Source organism: Melanotaenia boesemani, chromosome 11 (genome assembly GCF_017639745.1).
Source record: "Melanotaenia boesemani isolate fMelBoe1 chromosome 11, fMelBoe1.pri, whole genome shotgun sequence".
Classification (NCBI taxonomy): domain Eukaryota; kingdom Metazoa; phylum Chordata; class Actinopteri; order Atheriniformes; family Melanotaeniidae; genus Melanotaenia; species Melanotaenia boesemani.
The window spans coordinates 15,107,330-15,130,490 of record NC_055692.1 but is presented as its reverse complement, the minus strand read 5'-3'; the positions used below and the strand labels follow the sequence as shown (position 1 = coordinate 15,130,490).

The window sequence follows — 23,161 nt, the reverse complement described above, 5'->3', positions numbered from 1 at the left end:
GCTCTTTCAATTTTGGACCTGTAATTATAATTTTGTTTTGACTCACCAGCACTGTACTGTAATAAAAAACTAAACAAAACAAAAAAACTGATAATCCTTGTGGGTCACATTAAATTGTGCTGTAGTTAATGATGATGTCAGGGCAGCGACTGCTCAACAACGTGAGATCTACTAATGGCCCTGTAATATGAGCCATCAAGACCAGTATCTCTATTCTTCCCCATAGATGAAATCCATTTCCTGTTAATAAGGATATAGTGCTGGTCTGATACATTAGCCAGTCAAATCTCCTAAATGACATCAATCTGACTTGTGAGTCACAATCTTTAATTGCTGGCCCACCAAATAAACTTGTTAAAATCAAATTCATACACCCCATGGATTGAATAAAATGAATATAAAGACCTGCTGCAGTCTTCACAGAAAGCTTTTCCCAGTCATTTTGAATTCATGTATTCAAGTTCTTTTACTCCTGCAGCACAAACCATCATACATGATGAAGTTATGTGTGTTAATAACATTCAAATTAACTTAATAATGCTAATAGGTAGCTAAATGCATATTTTTAGTTTGTGCACTTTTGTTTATAGTTGTTCTTTGCATAAATGTTCTGTCAACTGTCTTGGGAAATTGCAAATTCCCATGAAAGATAGAAAGGTATGCATTCAGTCTTAGGAATAATACTGACCATTTGTAATAAATAAAGAGGGACAGATTATTTTTTGCATCAGTACCTTAAGTAGAAATTGGACAAAGAAAGCATGAAGAGCTTAAATTGCTGTAATAAAATGACTAAGCATAAAAAAAACTTATTTGTTTATTTCAGTAACATATAAATAATGTAGTATTACTCTCCTTATACAGTTTTTCTACATTACTGATGAACAATGAATTATGCATGTTATGTCAGATGGGCTTTTCTGCCCCCATCTCAAGGAAACAGTGCAACATGCAAATTACAGATGACCTTACACATGTAACACACTAGACCACAAAAGCTGTGGCATAACTGCTGGCACTTTTGGTTTTTCTGTTAATTATGCCAACATGATTATCTTCAATTTACATTGGTTTTCTTGAATTACATTTTTTTCATTTACTTTATGACTACCAAAATTCTGAAGCTATATTTTGTACCACAAACAGGGACAATATAGATTAATTTAAACTCCAAAAGCCAAGTGACTGCTCATGTTTGCACAATATAATTGCAAAGCTGCCATTTGGGCAATGTGGGCTGGAACTAAAACTTTAAAGCTTTTTTAATGCTCTAATTATTGAGTTTACTTAATTTAATTAATAGCAAATTTGCACAATTGCACCAATGATGTACATTAACCCTGACAGGTCCTTCATCCTGTGGCCTCAGTCTGATGGCGGGGTTCAATACCAGGTTTTCACAATGAGCTTGTTTGCTGCCAAGCTAAGCTTACATCCATCTATTCATTTATTGTACCCAATCTATCCCACTGATGGTCGCAGAGAGCTTGAGCTTACTGTAATTGAGAGGTAACAAGAGGTGAAGTACATCCTGAAAATGTTGCAAGTTCATAATGTTTTGTTAAGACTGCTATACTGTAAGACTTGGAAGTGTTATTTAGGTGTATCTGTTGTAGCTATTAAAAGATACTAAAACATCTATAATCAAACATTAAATCTCAATCTTACCACTTGATGATTAACTTGATTTGGTTCAGAAGAAAAAACAAAAAAGACTTTAAATTTATAAAAAAAAAAAAAAAAAGAAAAACGAATTGACTGGTTATAGCAAACAAAAAAAAATGGCTTGCAAAAGCTATTCAAAAAAATTTAACTACTTTATTTAGCTTCTGTTCCCCTTTAAGTAGGGCTTGAAGAAACTGGCCGTTCAGATGGTTAGGATCCACTGCAGGGTTACTTTCATATTTCATGACTAAACCAGGCCTCTTCAGACGGGTGCATGGCAGGCTTTAAGATGAAAGCCGACAGATATGACAGGAGACATGTGGCCCTTGATGGGCAAATCATTCAAGAGTATGACGCTGAAATACAATGGGGAATCAGTTGGTATAAACGTGGCAGATGGACAGTGAAAGAAAATATTGGATGGAAAGAAAAGATGAAAATGTGTATAACTATATTGGTTGAAGCCAATCTGCACCAACCTTTTCTGTTTTTTTTTTCATTGTGCATCAGTTAATCAAGAGATGGAAAAAATACATCTCAGGAGTGCCAACTGATTGCAAGAAAGAGAGAAATTTGGTAAGGGGAAAGAATAATAATCAAAAGCTGAGGGAAATAATCTCAGGAATGAATCACCATGCATGCAGTGCTGAACCCCTGCATGAGTAACAAGTTACCACATTAGGTCCCTTTATTACACTGCAGTGTATGAAAACCGTATCATGTTGTGTGAGCTATGCAACTTGTTGTCAGGCTGTCTATTGCTAGTCTATTTCTTTCAGCACCTGGTTGCCTCTACCTTGATATTTGTTGAAACTTGATAGTAATATTCCAGGCACAGGGTTAGATTATGTTTTCAGTCTGACATCACTGGATGTGTGGGAAGGGCCTTCATTGTGTGCACTTAATAAACATAGCACTAGGACATAGTATAACACAGTGGTTCCCAAGTCAGCATCTGACAGCATGACGCCAAACAAGTAATAACACTATTTGGGGATGTCTCATCCTGAACACAAAGAAAAGCCTGATGATTACTTTAGAAATAAACTACTCAACTCTCATATATAGCAGCATTGTTTTTACTAAAGCAGCATTTATTTATTTGAAAGCTCAACTCACCTGATGTTTCCTGGTCTAAAACACCTCAGTGGCAGAGGAACTGTTCTTTCTGCCACTGACATGGTTTTAACTATAATTAACAAACAAGTAGCCAATAAACTAACAACTATTTCTTGGCAGATTTCTTTGTACGTTTCTTTGTAAGTATGGGGGTGCATGTGGTTGTGGTATCTGTGTGGACCCTGCAGAAAAGGTTTGGGAACCACTGGTGTACTGATATAACACAAGTTTGCACAAGACTGCTTTTCAGAAAGAAGCTGGCCATTTAAATAAATAATAAATCTCTCCACTCACTTTAACTTGTTAAAATTAATCATTGGTGCACATGTTTGGCTTCCTAATCATAGCTGTGGATTAACATGGTCTATGTATTCACAGAATATCTTTACATATATATATATATATATATATATATATATATATATATATATACACTACCGTTCAAAAGTTTGGGGTCACTTCCCTATTGAATCCCATGGCAAAGTGAGCCCAAACTTTTGAACGGTAGTGTATATATATATATATATATGTATAGTTCTCTTATTAGCTTTGTATATACATGTATAAATTCTGGCTAAAATACTCAGTAAGTGTAGTCCAACTTGAAGCAATTAGCAGAGCCCACACCAGAACAGTTGCTCGCTCAGCTCCAGTTTTTATCACCCTTTTGAGTGTAATATGATCAGAACAGCACAGCCAGCTAAGAGCTCAGGGAATCACCCTGCATCAAGCAAGCAGTCTGGAGAGGCTTTGGCTCACGGCCCCTTACAAGTCTGTCCTTCAAAAGTGGTTTTCATGCATTTTATTAGCCTAGCAGATGACCAGTGAGGGAAAAGAGTGCCAGGGGAGAGCTATGAAAAGCAAATGCCTGTCCCTGCTGGTAAAAATGTACCCTCTGCTTCACATGCACTGTTGGAGTTCAGTTTCTATTTAAGATTTCGACCATCTTTTGTACAGCTCTTCTCCACTAAGAGGCAATAATGTTTCCCTAGGGCCAGTTACACACAATGGCTTTAGCTTGGTTCTGATAAAACGCGTATATGTTCCCTAAACAAAGCCCAGCTGACCTGTCCATCAATGCTGCTGCATTATAGTGGATGTACACATTAAATGTTTAATTTCTCAGACATTAGTTGCTTTGCTTCAAATAAAATAAACACTTAAAAAAAAAGATTTTTGTTAGAAATTTATTCTCCTCAAAAGTGCATGAAAGGCAACTTAGCTGTGACAGCAATGAATGCTTCAGAGTTGCAGCATATAATGAAGCGCAGCTCTTACTGTAGTGTTAACTTAATGTACAGTAAACTTACATTTAATTGCAATTGAACAGTGTGTTGAAGTCCAACAAATATTACAAATCTCTTAAAACTTGCTTGTAATGACAGACAGAAAAATGTCTTTATTAAAAAAAAGTGATTCAATGACTGACCCAACAAAATCTAAAACACAGCAAATGAGCTGAAGTACATAATCCATAATGTTACCAAATGAATATGTTTTAGTCCAAACGTTTTCTAAGGAATTGATAAATCAAGGTTTAATACGATATAGCTGATACCTGATATATGACGGCATGAGTTCAGCTCCTGGAAAACGGATGCTCAGATGGAACAGATGTCCACAAACTCTGCTGCAACAACTTTATCATTTCAGGAAATCAGACAGTATTTACTAATTAAGCTAATATTTAGTTTGAATGTTGCTAAAAGCATGTAATCAGAGTCCTGCTCCTCCTGAATCTTAGCGTGGAAGCAACTACTGCTCAACACTTGTTGTATTTTAATTATTTTTACAGCTTAATGCTTCAGTTTTTATCAAATACAATACCATAGTTTCCAGTTAGGATGATTACATTTTTCTACTCAAGACAAGAGGAAGTGTTGCTCATTTTAAACAACCAAGACATGAGCTGCAGCCACACATACTTAATACAGATAATTAGCAAACACATTTAGTGTAAAAGTAACACCCTCCTCCTTCACTTAACTTCACGTACATGCACTTTCAATTTAATAAGTGCTAAAAATTTACAGGGCTTTTTCAATGTAAGCCCTTTCCCCTGCACATCTCTGCATGGTATTCTAAAATTCCTAATGATGCAAAAAAGTTCTTCAAGATCCAGAAATCACGTGGAGCCATTACTGTCTTCTCAGTAAGATTTAACAGCATAACATGCTGTTCGTTTTAGCCACAAGTTCTTCTTCGCTACTCTCGTTTCTTTCCACCACCACAACGCTTACTTTGTGTGCACTCTTGCTGCAGCCATTAGCCTCGAAGTGGAGCATGCAGGGAGAGTTGATTTCATCCACAATTGACGCACACAGAGCATGAATGCACAGCAGCATAGGGAAAGTCATGTCACTTCCTTAAAATATGCAAATACGGATTACTATTAATTGCAGTTTAGGTAGTTGTTTCAGTATGTTTAAAGCGCAGGCTAATTTCACGGTCATGGTAAGTTTCTGATATATTGTGCAGCCCTAGGTTGTATGACAAGATGGCTGTACATTAGAGAAGTAAGCAGACAAAGGGAGTGATGGTGGCTCACATATGAGCACTACAGGTCTAGGTCTAGAGTCTAAGAGGTTGTAAACAAACAAACTGCTTTCAATTCTAACATCAAATCTAACCATACACACTGGAGCCAGAATTGGATCCAGAATATAAAGATGACAGAATAACAAACAAGCAAAAAGCCTCTAGAAACTATGTTCATCACTTTATAGTGTATGTATTTCTGTGTCACATGTTAATACATAGATGCAGATGTGGGAAGTGGCAGCTTAGGCAGAAAAGATATATTGCAAATATCTAGAAAAGTAATGTTGCTTAAACATTTCCTGACTGTTACCTGAGGCCAAGTGGCTTCTTTTTGTAGTGTGTGGGGGGGTGTTGGTAAATGCAAACTTTGGTTGCTTGTGTGAGTAACGCCGTGTTTCTTTGTTTATAAAACTAACAAATGAATACTTTTCAAACTTTTCAGTTTTCCTACAAACAAATATAATTACTCAAAGTACTTTTCGCTACCAAAATTACCGCACAGCGTGAAGTGATGCAGGCTGCTGGGAAAAGTTGGCAAGAGCTCCCCCTGGCTGAGTGGGCAGGTGGTGGCATTCAGGCCACATCATGGCTGCCGCCAGATTTTGTTAACTTGGCTCTTTACAGGTGAAGGGTGTCTAAAAGCTAGCACCTCTCAGTGCCTGGGGGACCGAGTGGTAGGGCTGTGCAATATGTTGAAAATTGATTTTAGCTCCAATCACAAAAACTGATATCAACAAAAATATCTCATTATTAAAATCATTTTTCCATATTACGTTCTGCTAGTTTATCACATGTTCAGAATGACATGTGCACTTCTGGCACTTCCAAAGGGGAATCCAAGTAAATACTGGAAGTAGATCCTCCACTGTTGCAAACTTAGAAACCTGGCCATTATAATTAGCGAGTAGTCAAACTCCTCAAACAACTCTTTTAAAAAAAGCGACAAAACTTGCAACTTTTTGGATGTTACTGGAGACTTATAGAGACTGACCCAAAAGTAGGTCGTTAGAAACAAAACTTCTGTTCTGTCTGCAACTAAGCGGTTCATTGATTTTTTGTTTATTTTATCTCAAACTTGTGTCTAAAGGGACATCAAGTTTTTTCAGATTCTTCTATCTTGCTCTGCGCTCGACCATCAAGTAATGGAACAACTTCTTCTTCTTGTTTTCTTGGCAGGTGGCACACAACAACTTGGTCCATTACTGCCTCCAACTGGTAAGGAGTGAGGAACAGAATTTCAGAATGACTGAGTGGCTAATTGTGTGATAAATCAAATTGGGTCATCCTGCACACCTTTAAAAATTACTGCTTGCTCACTCGGTCCTGTGCAGGTGGATAATGTGCACTCTCTAGCTGAAGCACATCATCTTCACAATTTAAACTCCCCTGAGTGAACTATGATAGGACAATAGCTACAAAGCAGGAAAAAAAAGGCTTGCGAGCAATAGTTTAAGATTATTATACAAACTGAATTCCTTCTGCAATAACAATAAAATGTGCATACCTCTGTGTTTTTAGCTTTTTGGGGGGGATGGAGGGGGTTTGAAAATGGATTGTTCAACATTGCAGATAAGCCAGAAAATATGGATAAAAATAATATGGGCCCCTTTGATTCAGTTTTTATCCACAAGGTCCCCCTTTTTACTTCAGTAGCAATTTAGTCAGATATATTTTTGTTAAAATATCAGTTTTGCACGTATATAAAAGACAAGAACAGAAGGCTCAATTCACCTTGAGTGACCAATGTGGATAAAGCTTGGCACATCCCCAGGAAAGACATTCAATGAAAAGATCAAAGATGGCTTTAACAAAAATATATCATATGATTCAAATAATTTCAAAATAAATTTAAATTGTAAAATGCTATTTTTTGGACTAATTCCTGCTGTCTGGCATTGCAAGTGGTCTGAGTAAAAGGGAAACATTTATCTTTCTTCTTTTTTAATTAAGAACTTCAGAAAATCTTGATTAAAAGGTGAAGTTTATGGATCTACTACAACCTTACCTGTGAAGTTCTGACAAAGATCAGGCCTTCAGCATCTAAGCATGCATTAAGCACAATAAATGCTATGACCATGAAGGCAGGACTTCACTACATTTCTGAGACTAAAACTGACTGCAGAGAACCCCAAAATGCCAGAAACATCTTAGTGCACATACTCGGCCTTCTAAGGAACATCTTCAATTCACCTTTTATTTATGTCTGAATCATCAGGAAAATAAGACCCAGTCAAGGGAGTTGGCATTCCCATAATTATGAGCTCTCAGAAAATTTGACTCATGAGTCATTTCACTTCCAAATGCCTACTTGATGTTTGGTGCTGAATTCTGTTGATGGGACGTTTTATGACCATACTGTGTTCATTTGCCCTTTTGGACATTTTTTACATTTCTGGGGGTTCAGATATGCAGTGGATGTATACTGTCACAGTATCACAGAATCCTATAAGGTACTACTGTGATTACAAGCATGAATGGTGTGATATATAGTCATGTAGCCAATAGCAGCCCCTGTCTCTCTCACAAGCACCATTGGGATCTAATGACATAGCCAGTGGGGGTTATGCTTCGTACTGGTTAAAAGCCTCACTCTGGCAATGCCATTCAGGATGGGAGGAGTAGATAAAAAAAAAGAATCACTGGCTTTTAAATACAATGCAGAGAGAGAGGTCAGTGGTATGGTTTCTAATCTGCAGAGATGGGATAAAACATCCAGATACAACCAGATTCACACACTAAATCACAAAGTCTTACATGTTGATTGAGGAGAGAAGAAAGAAACCACAATCCTCCTCTTCACCAACATCTCCAAAGATAATGTGAACCCCTGCAGAGACCCCATAGCAGGGACAGGCAAGCAGCAGAAAAGGAATGGGAGAGATGCCATCTCCTCATCAAAGGATGCTCCAGATTCTTACAGCAGTCTCAGAGAAGCCTTGAGCACCATCCAGGCCTGGCCTAGACTGTGACACATTTGGGTGATATGTTTTACCTTGGGGCTGCCGGACCCTGTGCCAGATCAGCTGCTTGGACACACACAGCTGACATTACCAGTTCTCTCAGGCAAAAATTTGCTGTCTCTCTATAGAACTGCTATCAACTTTATGTGTTAAGCAAATAGCTGGCACTTCTTATTAGTTTACTGCTGGTGTGTTGCCTCAGAAGTTGTTTGTATCTGCCTGTAATAATCAGCATGTCTTGTTTACCTTACTTGCAGCTACAACTTGATTGAGTTTTTCACATGGAGTTATGTGACCTTCTGCTGTCTTGTTAATTGGAACAGTACCTCAAAAGCATGGGTTCAGTGTAAACAACACATGCATCACACTAAAGCACTAAAGCTAAAATGCTTTCAAGCCTTTCAAGGGGAAATAAGCTTTCCTTCTTTTCAAGTAGTCTGGCTGCATGTTTGCAATAAAAAAAGGCTTTTAAATAAATATGTTCTAAAAAATCCCAAGAGGGTTGGTTGCTTGTTTGAGACTAAATTGGGAGAAAGTGGAACATGGATTTTATATATTTTCGTTTTATGTACTTATACTCTACTGATAGATCTAAATTAAACTTGAGATGGGGAGGAATTTTAAATGCAGTTGTATTGTTTTTGACCAACACTTCTTCTGATTGTCTTGCCAAACGTGCATCACATAATCATCTGCATTGTCACTGTGGACAATGCATCATGATGGGTTTCTAAATTATGTTTCCTACCTTGAATACAAGGTGTTTATCTACAAACATTCATAAAAGATTCAATTTATTATGTGAAGTTTTTGGTAAAATACAATAAAATAAGAATAGTAAGCTGCAGAAGCAAAAAAAAACAAACAAAAAAAAACAAAAAAACATCCAACTGATGGCCATACATACACAACTAATCAAATCAAGTCAAAATCAAATGCTGCCCTTTTGGCAGCAAGTAAAAGCAGTCTGGGCTGTGGTGTATGAGGGACAAAGTTTGATATAGCCTGGTGTTAGTTTGTATATATGCAAGAAAGCAATTTGCCTTTTACAGAATTAACCTCCTGTGTGAAATTTGATTTGTTTGGGTTAATCTAATTGTAGTCTAATTTCCCTCCTGGAGCAAATGGGGATAGTGGTTGAATGATCGTTGGTGCAGCTGAGATGCATGGGTATCTGTTTTTACATTTTATAAGCAACTTTAACGCTGCATGAGTGTTTTAGTCCAGCAAATTATTCGGTGCTCTCACCCCCCCACCTACTGATTCTCTTTTTTTGTGGCTGTTCTGTCACTATAGCAGGGACTATTCTGTGCAAACGCCATGCAAGCCAGTGTTCGTTCTATAGCTGACTGGACCTGCAGGTGGGTATCACTCATCTAAGCCTGCATTTGTGGCAGAGAGAGGAAAAGGAGGAAACAGCGAACCACCGGACAGAAACTTACATCCGCAGCAGTCACTTAAGCCGATGAGCTGAGGTGACCTTCTCAGATTTCATTTCGGCTTTTTTTTTTTCCTCCTTTTTTCCCAGAAGAAGTGAGTAATTAGAGCAGAAACATTTCCCCACACACCCTGGCTGTCTGAGTACGAAGCAGCTTTTGTCTGTTTGTATGAAGATGTGCTTCACTGTAAATGCTGTTACTGCAAACATTACAGTCATCACTTGTTTTAACGCTCATGTGCTAGTAGCATCTGAAGACCCAGCACTTGTCATAGGTGTGCTATTATTATCCATATTGTCACATATAGTGAGTCAGATTCATGTGTCCTTTCAGAGGATGTAGTCACTGTATCTTTAATAGAGCTACTGTATAGCTCATTCCCTTGCAGATAGCAGTGTAATGTCAGTTTGTTACCTAGAGATACTAAAAAGTGCATTATATTTATCCTACTCAACCATATAGGAGGAGGTTCCAGTAAGTCATGTGCTTATGGTAGTGCACATAATAATATTTCCTCTGATTTTCTTCTGGTCAAATCTAACCACTTACTTACACCATTGCACAGAAAATAAACCCCTGCCTGGTTAGTGTGCCACTTATAGCCCATCTAAAGAATATGAATATCAACACACAGGACTGTGGTAACTACTGAGGTGTTAAAAAGAGTTCCTCCTTTTCTTTTTGCTTTGTATCTTTTCTTGAGAAAATTAAGCCATCCTTTTCAGGGTGACATGTCTTACTGACCTAAATTAAACAGCTTAAAAAAAATTGCAGGAAATTGATCTTTGTAGGATTTAGACTATGGAAAGTGTCATTACACATAATATTCTTGTGATAATTCTGTATGAATGTGTTTATTATCATTCTAACCCTTATATCGACTGCAGCCTGTGTCATATAGTTAAACCGTTATTTAACATCACGGCGTAAAAATGTTTTGTTTTATATGTATATATAAAAGTGATGTAAAACTGAGGCTGAGTCAAAAGAAGGCAAGAAAGAGGACGATAACCTACTAAAAGTTAAGGCTAAATACAGCCAAAAGACTTGTCCGCTCTCGCGCGTCAGTAAGGCTCACAACGCCCATCTTCATCGAGGGAAATTAAAAGAAACAAGCGAGGGAAAGCAGTTTCCCTCTTTTTGTCCTTACCGTCGAAGACCTTGAAAGGACGACGGCCACGACATTCTGGATTTCTTCAGCCCGGGTCGGTGCCCTGTGTCCACGGCGTAAGTCCGGTCCATGTTCCTCGGGTTGAGGTATCTCTCGGTGTCCGAAAAGCCTCTTTGTCTCACTCGGTCGTTCTTGCGCACAACCAGCGCGTGGTGGAGCGGAGAGAGCGTCGCCTGGTTCTGCTGCCTCCACAGATGTTTGGGCGCCTTTGCACTCACGCCGGTTCCGCCGCCGGCGACCAAAGACGCCGTCCCCATTGTCCCGCAAGAGGGTTCCATATTTTTAGCCACGCTGGTTAAATATATATTATATGTATCTTTTTATTTAAATGTAAGCTATAAAAGCACTCAGTTGGAAAGAAGGTGATGAAAGGGGGCTGGAAACACTGGTTCAGGTGCTCTTTTCTTTTTTTCTTTTTCTTAATTAAAATGAAAACATCAGAAATAAGTCAGGGAACTTTTTCTTGCTATTTCAAGTGTTTCACGTCCAGTTTGTAATTTGGAGCTCACGTGATGAGTTGAAATCCATCATAATCCAACATTATGGGGAAGACCTCAATGGCAGCGGTTTACACAAGGGGAAAGTGTCCCAAAGTGAGGTTACAGAAGGAGCAAACAGTTGAGTCCGGTCTCCATGTCCTCCTCGCGTCCTCCGTGCATGCCCATCTCTGCAATGTGTGTGTAGCTGTGTAGCTGCGGCAGATGTTCAGTACAGGACGGTCTCTACACAGTTTGCAAACTTCTGAGCTTCAAGTCATTCAGACATTACGACACTTTCCCTCCTTTCTCGGATGCCCTGCAGGAACAAGTGCCGTCGCGGTATAGGAAGATACATATAATATGAGAGACCCACCCAAAGCACCTCCCCTGAAATCCTACTTGAGTGAAAAGCAGGATGTGGGAGTGGGCAGAGGTGGCCAAACCAGGTTATGACCCAGTTTGTCAGAAAGAAATCTCAGCTTTATGTTGAGAAAGTGGAATTAAATTGATTACATTAGAAACGGATTTCTAACAACCAGCTGCTTTCATAGCAGGCTAATTAATAAGAGTCAATGCAGGATTTGGGTCTAGCCTGTGATGTCCACAGGGTGCAGAGAAGTGCAAACATCCAGTCACCTTGTTAAACCTCTCCTCGTGTTCTGTTTATCATCATTTCAGGGAAAGGGGACTGGGAGAGAGTGCTTTCTTTATTTCCTCTCTCTACACTTCCAATGCAGCTCAAGCCCATTACTCTGGAAGCTAACAGTGTGGGGAATGTAATCTCACCTGCTTTGACAGCAGAAATGTAATCTTCTGAGAAACAAGGTGACTGAAAACAGAAGTGGCAGGTAAGTGTAATGGTAGCAGGACACCACAAAGAACAAAGAGAGGCAGTGCACACAAGTGTCATGCATGCACACATAGGAAGCTCATAAGTGGACTTTGTAATGGTCTGCATTTACAAGTCAAGCATACTGCTTGGGTGCACTGTTTACAGTGAAGGCAGTGTGTCTTTACAACATACTGAGAGCTAATTGATTGTTTTTTTTTGTTGTTGTTTTTATTATTATTATTATTATTATTATTATTTCACTCACCTTATATTGCTTTATTTCCAGCAAGGGAGAACTCTGCATACAGTAAAAGTGAGCTTTAACAAAAAAGATAGAAGAAAATGTTTATTATAGTAAACCTTTTATAATTACTATACTTTATGCCTTTATTAACAGCAAACACATATCTTTAATTTGTTCTATATGTTATATTCTCTATATTTATTTACATGTCTGTGTTTCTGCTTAGGTTGAATTTGACTGTTTAACTTAAACAATAGGATAGTGACTGAGGTAAGTATAGTGCAGTCAATAATTACTTATTCCACCTGACTGCTCAAATACTGATCTTATTATACAGAGCAGATTATCAGCCACAGTTGACTGATTCACATTAGCAAGTTCCTTAGTCGCAACAGTTAATAAACCCTCCAGGATGTAATTACAATTGGCACAAGCCTGAGAAAATGTTTGTGAATAAATATTCCTCCTTAAGTAATTTCAAGTTGAGGCTTCTTGTTTCTTTACACACATCAGAGTGAACTAATCAGTTTCTCACATAGCTGTGCAGAATCTTAATAAAGTGAGGAAAAGCAGTGTTTTTGTTGTGTTGATATCAGGGTAAAATGGTTATTGTGTTTGTGTAAATCTGTGTTCATGCAGATCTGAAAATATAAAAAGAATTTTTTTCTTATGTTTTCGGATGTAACACATTGACTCCTGTGAGGCATTCTATGGGTTGGGAAGTCTAAGATCGCTTACTTTGATCAAGTATTGCGTCTCTATCCAGCACTTGTATTGATCTCTACACAGGCAGTAACAGTTGCTTTGTATCTGGCTGCTTTCCACATATATTCAAACATAATTACTTTTTTGTTTGCGTTTCAGTCACTTTTTTGTTAAGCTTTGTCTGTAATGCAAATATAAAGTCACATCCTTTAAAACATTCATGCACATACATGTGAGCGAAGCTACATTTCATCCTCTGTTTACCATTGTTGCATCATTTGTAATGCCAGCAGATCAGGCTCTCTTGAGACTTGTATCTGCCAGCACTGTCAGCATATGTGTGTGTATTATGAGGTACTTAAGGTTTAGTCAAAAATCTACCTTTTCCCACTATAGAAAAGGTCTGTATGTGTGCAGTTTAAACAAAAGCTGGTATATTATAGAAAGAAACATGTGTTTTCTATTGACAAGAGAGTCAAAGACAATAGAAGACATATGTGCAGATGGTCTCATTAAGACCCTTACAAAGTTAATGTCACAAAGTTCTCTCAAAAGGAGCTGCTCGGGCACTTTATGTCTTCCATCCTGAATGGCTCACAATTTTATATTCCTCCCTAACTGCTCTGTTAAATTATAAATGAATCAAGCTTGAAGCAAAGTAAAGATGTATTGCCTGTGTTAAAACTCTTCCCATCAAACTATTTCTCCCTACAGTCCATTAATTTCTTTTAATTGATCATACTCACTATGCTGCATTATAAAAGCACTCAGAGTTAGGTGACATGTTTTAAAGTCCAAATCCGACAGATATTAATCCCCAACATTCTCCTTTGTCAAAAAACAAACAAAAAAAAAATTTATGGCCTAAAACTGGCTTGAGTATTACTCTGCACATTTTGCCTTCCTCCAATAAGAGGACCTATGAATATGCTAACCTGGCTCCATCCACCAGTAGATGACACCGCCTTCTCTTTCTTCTCCAACTCTGCATTGCCATGCAATGGCTGGTTAATGCATCCACATGTGTTGGAATCACAGGGCAATAATTACATCGTTATATAGCTATTAGATGTGTATAATGCTGCGAGAAACCAATCCATTCATTCATTTTCTTTAGCTTATGAAGGTCATGCTGTGGAAACCCGGACATCCCTCTCCTCAGCAACACTGTGGCATACCGAGGTGTTCCCAAGCCAGAGCGGGATATATAATCCCTCCACTGTGTTCTGGGTTTTCCCCAGGGTCAACCATGGCAACTGTAAGGCATCATAATCAGATAAGAACCATCTTCTGAGTCACTGCTCCTTAGTTTTTAGGCTGAATACTATGTATTCATACAGTCTGTGGTCATAAAAATATTATTTAAAAACAAATTATCTTCTCATCTAAACAAAATCAAGACAAGAACATGCTGAAATTAGTCAATACATCTGTCTGAAATACAGGTGACTATGACAATTCTGCCCTGCTTTTGTCCTCCTGAAAATAGCTCAACCAACTCTTTCAAATGACAAAATCTTCATCTAGCCACTGTAGCACAAATTTCAAAGAGTGGTAAGTTTGCTGTTTGCTTAGCATGACATCAAAGTTAGCTGAAAGTCATCTAAATAAGGAGTGGACACTTCGTTTTTACATTATCAGAGTCCCATGGAAAACTTTTGACTATGATTTTTCACACAGTCACTAATACAGCTGACTGTACAATGTAGATGTGCAACGTGTCAAGGTACAGATAAAAAATGTCAGAATGAATATGTTCTAAATAATCAAGCAGCAATGATGAAGAACAGGAGACAGTTTAGCATCGTTGTTGCTCATTTGCTATTAAAATAACTTGGACTGCTTGTAGAATGAAATGAGTGCCACCTGTTTTTCTTGCTCCAATATAGTGAAGTCTTCAAATCACATTTTCCTGCTGCATAAATATGTTCCCAGTATGTTGTAAAAATATTTTGTAATTAAAGCCACTTAGACATCCTGATCATTTAAACGAGCAGCACCTCACATGTCATTTCTGGGTTGTTTGTTAACTGTGAGACACCCAAACTGCTCTCATCTCTGGCAAAGAGAGAAAGTAATAAGAGCAAACAGAAGCAGGAAAGAGAGAAAGGTGCATGCTGATGTCTTTTCTTCCTCATCTAGCATATCATGAGTCATTGAGCGGTGTTATGCAGGTAGCACTTTGTGTATGAGTGAGTTTCATGGCCTTTTGAAGCATGCCATCATGATCAAAGACAAGTTGGAGAGGACATCACTTTTCTCTTTGCTAAGTGAGAGGATTCTGTGTTGTTTCCATGTTAATAGTCACACAGGACATTGGTGATTTTTCATTGATAGATTCCTTTGACTTTCCAGGCTGCCTCAAACCTCCTGGCTGTATTTCAATCTCCAAGTTTAATTATGATATCCCCACTAGACCGCCGTCTCCAATACAGCATACTGTTGGGTATATTTGTTGCTGCCGCCTCTCTGAGATTCAAAGTGGTTGGAAACTTGTTTTATGTCTCCACCAAGCCTCCTTTCATCTACAGACCTCGGATACATTGCCATAGAGTCTCCAGATAGGGAGTGATTCTTATTCTGAGTTGTGGTCAGGTTTTCCAAGAGCATATTTCTATTAATCACATATTTCATTTTTTTCCCCCATCTTATTTTTAACCCTGTATAACCCGGTCTGCAGTCTGTAAGATGTGTCATATAAAAGCCTCCAAAGATTAGATTCTTAAGAACAAATATATTGCAGAAAAAGTATAAAATTCCTGTGGATTACACTGTAAATTAATCCACTGTGCAAAAGTCCCCGTACATTGTGCCAAACATTTTCAAAACTAAAAAAGGATTGCATCTTTACTGTTGTTTTCTCTGAGCTTTTGTCTTTATTTTTCATACCTCAAATGATGAATTTACTTTTACTGTAAAGAATAGTGAGGGACAGAGGTGGGAACAGAAATCTGTTGGACCTCAGTGTTTGATGAGTCACACTGTTAGGAGCCAGATGGGGATCATTTAAATGCCAATGGTTTTCATGTCATTAGTCCACTTAAAAGCAAGCCTTCTTTGCATTACTGCAAACCGACTTCTAATTTTACTTCCTACCTTTCCAGATGCTTTCTGTTCCTGCGTAGTAAAAATTCATTTGCAGAGACTTGAAGGCTGTGAGGTAAACAGTCTATCACAATGAACATCAATGTCGCCTGTATTTATATTTTGAGATTGTGTTATGTTTTTTTTTTTTTTCAAGTGAGGCTATTTAAATGTGAGAGCAGGAAAAAGGGTGTGATCTAAAAGCTATGTTAAGTATAGTCAGATATAGACTAAATAAGAGTTGAATATTGATTAAGAGCCTTTTTATAATGCATTATATTAATTTCTACAGTTATTCTAATTTTTCAAAAATCATTTAATCTCCAATATTAAGACTAATGTAAGACCCACTCTGCTCTACCAGCAGAGTTGCAGCCCAACCACCTTTTACAGCATGTCTGCCTCCAGGTATGACTAACAGCATGTCGGTCCAGTTTCACAAAGAGAATTTTAAATGATGGCTTCAGTCTGATCCACCTCTTCATGTAAGCCTAAAATATATTTACCTTTTTTTTCCAGCAGAAAGTGACAATACTATGAGTTTCTTATAAAATCAGTTTCAAAGTGCCCATCTAAACCTTCTGTGGTCAGGTGACCATGCTCCATGAACATCAGAGCTCCTTGTTCTTTGATGCTCAAGTTGTTCTTGAAAAGCTCTGAGGCAGGTTTAGGCTTATTATTGTGCTGCAGTATGAATCTTTCCCGGCAAAGATGCAAACCAGAGGCTGCAGCATGTTTCTGAGGAAAGGAGGGCTACTCCTCTTTGATGAGCGTCAAGCCGTCCATCTCCGGGAATAATAAATCACCATCAAACTTGAATCTTTCAGCCTGTTTTGAAACACAGCATCGTTATTTTTTGTGCTGTGTATTTCTTCACCCACATGCTTCTCTTATTGTCAAGAATCTCAAATTTGGATATCTATTAGTAGATTGATTAATAAAGTTATTCTTAGTTTCATTTAACAGCTATGCGGTCCCATACTGCCTTACTGATCTTACTGATGAGATGAAAGGACACATGGTCAGTTAGCAAAAAGTGTTCCACAAAATTAATATTGTACAACCAACAGTATCTAAAGTACTATGTGAGATGAGGACACCAAAAGGACTCGTGAACAAAGTGACAGCAACTCAATCTTGAAAATGAGAGTTCTAAATGCTGTGTGGATCCAGTGCAAGATAATGTGGAAGCATTCGCATGTAAATGCAATAACACTGTCTATGGATACCTTCTGCAAAAGTGCATCACAATATTATGCTCAAATTCAACTGTCATCCCTTATTGTTGGTATCATTTACATGCAATCAACATATAACCCACAGAAAGTGTAGATTAAATTATACAAATAAATGTGTTCATAATTTCCATCTAAAATAGTCTGAGCATCGTCTGAAGTGTCATTCAGAAATTTAGTTTAGCGAGCTCAGGATTTACAGGTATGGGGACTGCAAATAAACACTGTATTATTATTTATTATCATTATTTTTATTTTTCCACCTTTAAACATATTTTTTTCCCTCTCCAGGAAAACTACTGACACTGCCAAATATTGTCAAAAGAAAAACCTGCATTCAATTTTTCACTAAGAGTAAGGATGCTCTGATTAATTGATCATTAAAGGATATGCAACATCTCATCATTTCACATTATTTTTTCTTAATATAGACACTTATCAGATTACACATGTGAGTAAAGCATATAAACTGTGAACTTTATGCTTGATAATGCACAACAGGCAGTAAAGATGTCAAACAAACCATCCTTATCTTAGATTCAGGATTATTATTCTCAGAGGGAAGAGGAGTTCTGTGTCTTTTCAGTGTTTGTGTGTAGTGAGCAAAGATAAGCTGCCAAAATAACCTTACTGGAGATAACAGCTCTTTGTGTTATCACAAGTTTGACAAAAGTTTTCCAATCAATCCAAAACAAGCAAGATACAGACATAAATGTCTCACTCTCTGTTGGAAATGTGTGCTTTAAAAAACACATCAAGCTTTAATCAAGAAACAGTTATGAGACGGTTACAGGCTCTGCTGTTGGTAGCAGGTAAACTACTCCTGAAAACATTTTCATTTCAAATGCAGGAGAAGACAGGTTAATGAAGAAGGGTTATTGCTGTAGGGACACATTAACCACATTACCTGAATAAAAATATCATGCTATTAGCATTTCATATCATAATTTAATACTTAACCCTTAGCGTTACTAAGACTTTTTAAATAATGAATGATGTTACATGATAAATAAACGACCTTAAAGAGACCCTGTGATTAGTTATCAGCATTTTCCAATCCTGCTTTCACCAGCTTTAATTATTGATGAGTTCCAGAAATTTAGATTGGAGCTTCTTTAAGGAAGAGGGAGAGTAAAGGAGAGGTATTGTCATTTCATTGTTCATACATTAACTTTACAAGCCTTTCCTTTCTTCATCATCTTGGAAGCTTTATTAAATCATACATACAACACGATAATTATTTGTTTTCAGAAAAGAAAATAGAGCTATGCTAATCCCTTCTTTAATTTGTTTTAATTTTTTTGTGTTAGAAATAACCTAAATTTAATTCAGTTAGGATTAGAGTTAGGTAAAATTAAAATTCCTGACATGTAACAACTCCACAACACAGAACCAGACTAATCAGACTTACTGTAATGCTGCCTTTGGGTATATTTTCAGATTGCATAGATTGGAAGTGGCTTGATGATCAATGGAACAAACAACGACCTAGACAATGACCCACTATATATGAGGTTTTACTTATTGTTGCTTTGCAATCATCTAGCTACAAGTGCTGGTATGTTTTCACCCATCCCTGTCCTGGTCTTGCTTTCCATCCATTCAGTAGTAATTTAGTGAACACTACAACTACATATAAAGGTTTCTTTTGCGAAGACTTTTGCTGATTGGAATCCTGCACTCTTGATTTAGCAAAGTCGGTACCTGTGATCACAGTTCTTTTCTATCTCTATGAACAAAGCTTGATGTATTGATCTTCCGATGGTGTGGTCACTTTTGTTTAACTGTGATTTGAATGCAACTGATAAAGTTTCTGCAAAGCATTACAGCGTGTTGTGCGCAGTCCCCTTAGAAATCTTTTGTTTAGCCCTCAAATCTAAGAAAACCCTGCTGTCCTCTGTAAAATGTTCTAAAGCAAAGTAAATTAATTTTTAATATCTTATTATTTCTATGTTTACAGAGGGAAAATTGAGTGTTTCATGTGGACTTAGATATTTGAACTGAAAAAAATCAAAATGTACATAGATTCATATACTGCATGAAACTGTCAGATTTTCAATATTTTAGGTTGAACAAGTTGCAAACCAGTTCTGACCTGGGTTCACAGTGAAAAAAAAAGAAATAAATCTCTCTAGAACTATTTCTACTACAGGTTGCACTATCAGCATTACTGTTAAAACTTTTTTACTCTTTTTTTTGCAGTTTTTTTTTTTTTGCAGTTTTTTTTTTTTTGCAGTTTTTGGTCAACTGGCAAGTGTCACAGATTGTTACCATGGAAACAGGGCTCTTTTTTCCAAAGTTAGCCTCGGGGTAGGTGACTAAAATTTCAGGGTTTTTTCCATCTTCATGTACTTAATGGATGTCTGCCCTCAGTTCTTTTAGACAGTTACTGGGTCGATCCACCAGACCACTCCATCTGACAAACTCATTCTAACAAGCTGTTCCATTACAACACATTTTTTTTCACACAAAGACACAGAACCATATTTTCCTACCTGCTAGTGTCTGCAGAGGTGATGGCGATGAGTGGCGGTGTGCGTAATGGCAGTGTTGTGGGTCGTGGTGGGACTGTGACTGTGTCCTGCTCAGGCTTACGGTCACAGTAGTATTGCTCTGCCTGTCTAAAGGCCAAAGGGGGCAGCTGGACCGTACGGCAAGAAAGTCTCCGCACCAAGAAGGGCTCCATGCAAGTAATTGGCCCTGGCTCTGGGGAGTCTGATGAATCATCAGACACCTGAAAGAGAAGTAATAACAAAGGCAGGTAAAATCAGAAGTCAAGGGAGAGGTGGGTAAGGTTAATATAAGAAAACATTCAGAGATTCTTTACTGAAGACAGATATAGCCCTGCAGGGATTTTAAAAACAGTGTAAAATGAAAGGGGTGTGAGGGAGAGAACTATTGTGAGGAAAGGAATTAAAGCAAAAGGTTTTAGGGTAGGAGAGAGATGGACATTACAGAGACCCTGTGGCTATAGTAAGAGGAAACAATATAAAAAAGGAGGGGGGGGGGGTATTACAAGTAATACACATACTGCATTTAGTATTAAAAAAGTACTAAATGTCGTGTTATCTGGTGCCATGTGCTACAAAAATAAAAATCAGTAGGATATATTAAATAATGAAAAAGGTAGCTGAAGGTCATTTTTTTAAATTGACAAATGTTCAAAGAGAAAGTGATTCTCTTGAGGAAAAGAGGAAGCTTAAAGTGAAAATAACATAGCACAGGGTCAAGAGAGGAGGAAAAGAGATCAGATGATGAGAGCTTCAGCTGGGGGAGAGACAGCGACCTGAAAGCTGAGACTAAACAGCTGAGATGAGACTACTGTGTGAGGACAGACTTTCATTTCAGTAAGTCAAGATGGAAGAAGCACATCAGGTGGTCAATGTATCATAAAGTGGTCATCAGAAAAGTTCACACTGCTGGCAGTAGCAGAGAATTTCCTTTTAGAATAGCAAGACACATACACTTCACAAGGCAACATAAGCTTGTTTTTATTGTAATTTAACATTTTGAGTGCTTTTGCAAATGCAGTGGTAGATATTGATCTCCTTTTTGAGAAATACAAAAGAAGTCTTCTAATATTATTTGGTATTCTTAATATACAATTGATATTTTGCTTCCTTTATATAGACCTCCTGCACAGAAGGCCATTTTTGTTTTTACCTCTCACTAAGCACAGGTGCATCCAAACCATCGATGGAGAATGGACAGAAGTTCAATTTCATGTCGTTGCTGAGGTACACTGTCCTTGGGGACAGCACAGAGGCAATCAGTTATCTGTGTAATGAGTTTCAAGTCTATCTTTGATTCAGGACACATGAATACGCCAGCACACCTATGGAGTGAGACAGCATGATGAATTGAGGCCAATTCTGTGTCATTAGTCTTGCTGCAAAACACAGGCAAGTTTTTGTTTTGCATAAAAGGTTCCCTGTTAGGGTAAGGTTAAACTACCAACATTCATATTCTGATGAGGTCTTTTACAGCTGATTACCCCAACATCATGAGTTTTTTTTAAGAGAGGAGCTGGGGCCTTCAGTGTTCACATGCAACAAGTAATTTAAGTAGTGCAGTTATTCTGCATTTGATGCACCATAGAAGTGGGAAGTCAGAACTTAAATTCATTTTTTGACCTCTGTGTTGGGTGAACAAAGAAGGAAGACAAAAAAAATCTGCCCCCGCTACTTTGCTGCTGACAACACGCTTTGCAGCAGTTATGCAGGTCATTTAACCCAAACATAATAATGTGTATGTAACATTTAAATCATTGGGAGGGGGGATGCCTCAACTGCTTTGTAACTAAACCACCTTTTGACCAAAAAAAAACATTTGACTTAAAGCAGTTAAGCTTTTTGGGAACTCTTGGAGGTTTACCGGCAGCTGCTCACTGTAGCCTCATATGTTTTTTTGTTTTTTGTTTTTTTTTTTCTTATTTTGTCCACCCACAAAATTGCACATCTTTATACAGAAGATACATTTGCGGTGCTCAAACAGTTGAGCTGAATAGTGCAAATAAGCCCTGGGGCAAGCTGCTGGATAAAACCACCTGCAACTACAAACAAATACAATCCCTATAACAGCTGGTGCTGCAGTGTATGCTGCTCCTTACAGAAATATATGTCTCTTTTAGCTCAGAGGACTCTTTCAAAGCACTACTATTTGTAACGTGTGTGTGTGGGTTTGTGTGTGTGCGTGTGTGTGTGTGTATGTGCGTGTTTGTCTTTCCTCCTGTCGAAACTGTGCTGCCTCACCCATACAGCTGAAAACCTCAAACCCTACTCCTCCACCCCTGCATCCATCAAGATGCCAATCTTCATCCACAAAGCTATTGAGCCTTTCATTCTTTCATAATTACCTGCATTAGACTCGTTGCCATAGGCAGCTGCTTACAGAGGGTAAAAGGGGGGGCACATGATTAACAATTATTTTTTAGAGGGCTGAAGCTACCACAGATGAATGATAGATGTAATGAGTCAATAACATTCAGTCATCATAAATCATGAGTTCATGGTACACTCAGAAACCACTAAGCAAACTCACATAATAGCCTTTAGATCTTACAGATTTACCCTTGCACTTAAGCTCAACCAAACTGCTCTATGACTGGTTACTTACATTCCTTACTGCTTGTTTTTTCTGTTGCTTTTACATTTCTGAATGAGCTAAATTATTTGCATATTAAAATAGGAAAACATGCTTACCTCAACTACACTGAAATAAAAGAATATATCATTTCTGAGAAGGGTGCATGGTTCTTAGCCCTGTGATGGACAGTCAATGAGTGGGCACATTAATTGAAAACTTAAAAAAAAAGAGAGAGAGAGAGAGAGAGACAGAAGAAAATCAATCATGTCAAAATGGTTTACTCTCATAGGACAAAAGAGACTGTTGTGCTCCTCCAGCTGTAACAATGTTTAGGTAGGTGGCATGTGTCAAAGTATCAGTCACATGCATGTCAAAAACTCAAAGTTTCCTAGCAGAGCATTGTATTGTAACAAGATGATCACTCTTATCCACATCACCTGTCAGTGGTTTTAACAATGTGGCTGGTGGTGGTGCGGTGTGCTGTCACTGTATCATGATTATGCATACAGCCACTCCATGACTTAATTTTTCCCCACTTTGGCTGTCTCTGCTAATGTCTGAAGTAGCTCTCTATGATAAGTGGGATCAGTGAAAGGTTAATT

At 37.9% G+C, this 23,161-nt stretch overlaps 1 protein-coding gene across 3 annotated transcripts in view; it reads right to left on the bottom strand.

Moving 5' to 3' along the window:
• The window catches only part of pde4d (phosphodiesterase 4D, cAMP-specific), a 199,968-nt gene that overhangs the window by 137,239 nt on the left and 39,568 nt on the right, over nt 1–23,161 (bottom strand). For 2 of the 3 annotated variants that reach the window (XM_041998555.1, XM_041998556.1), the window contains exon 3: nt 19,970–20,208. In XM_041998555.1, coding sequence (XP_041854489.1) covers nt 19,970–20,208 — 239 coding nt within the window. Of the gene's footprint in view, nt 1–10,874; nt 11,174–19,969; nt 20,209–23,161 lie in introns of those variants that run through there. The other variant, XM_041998554.1, reaches the window with a different exon arrangement.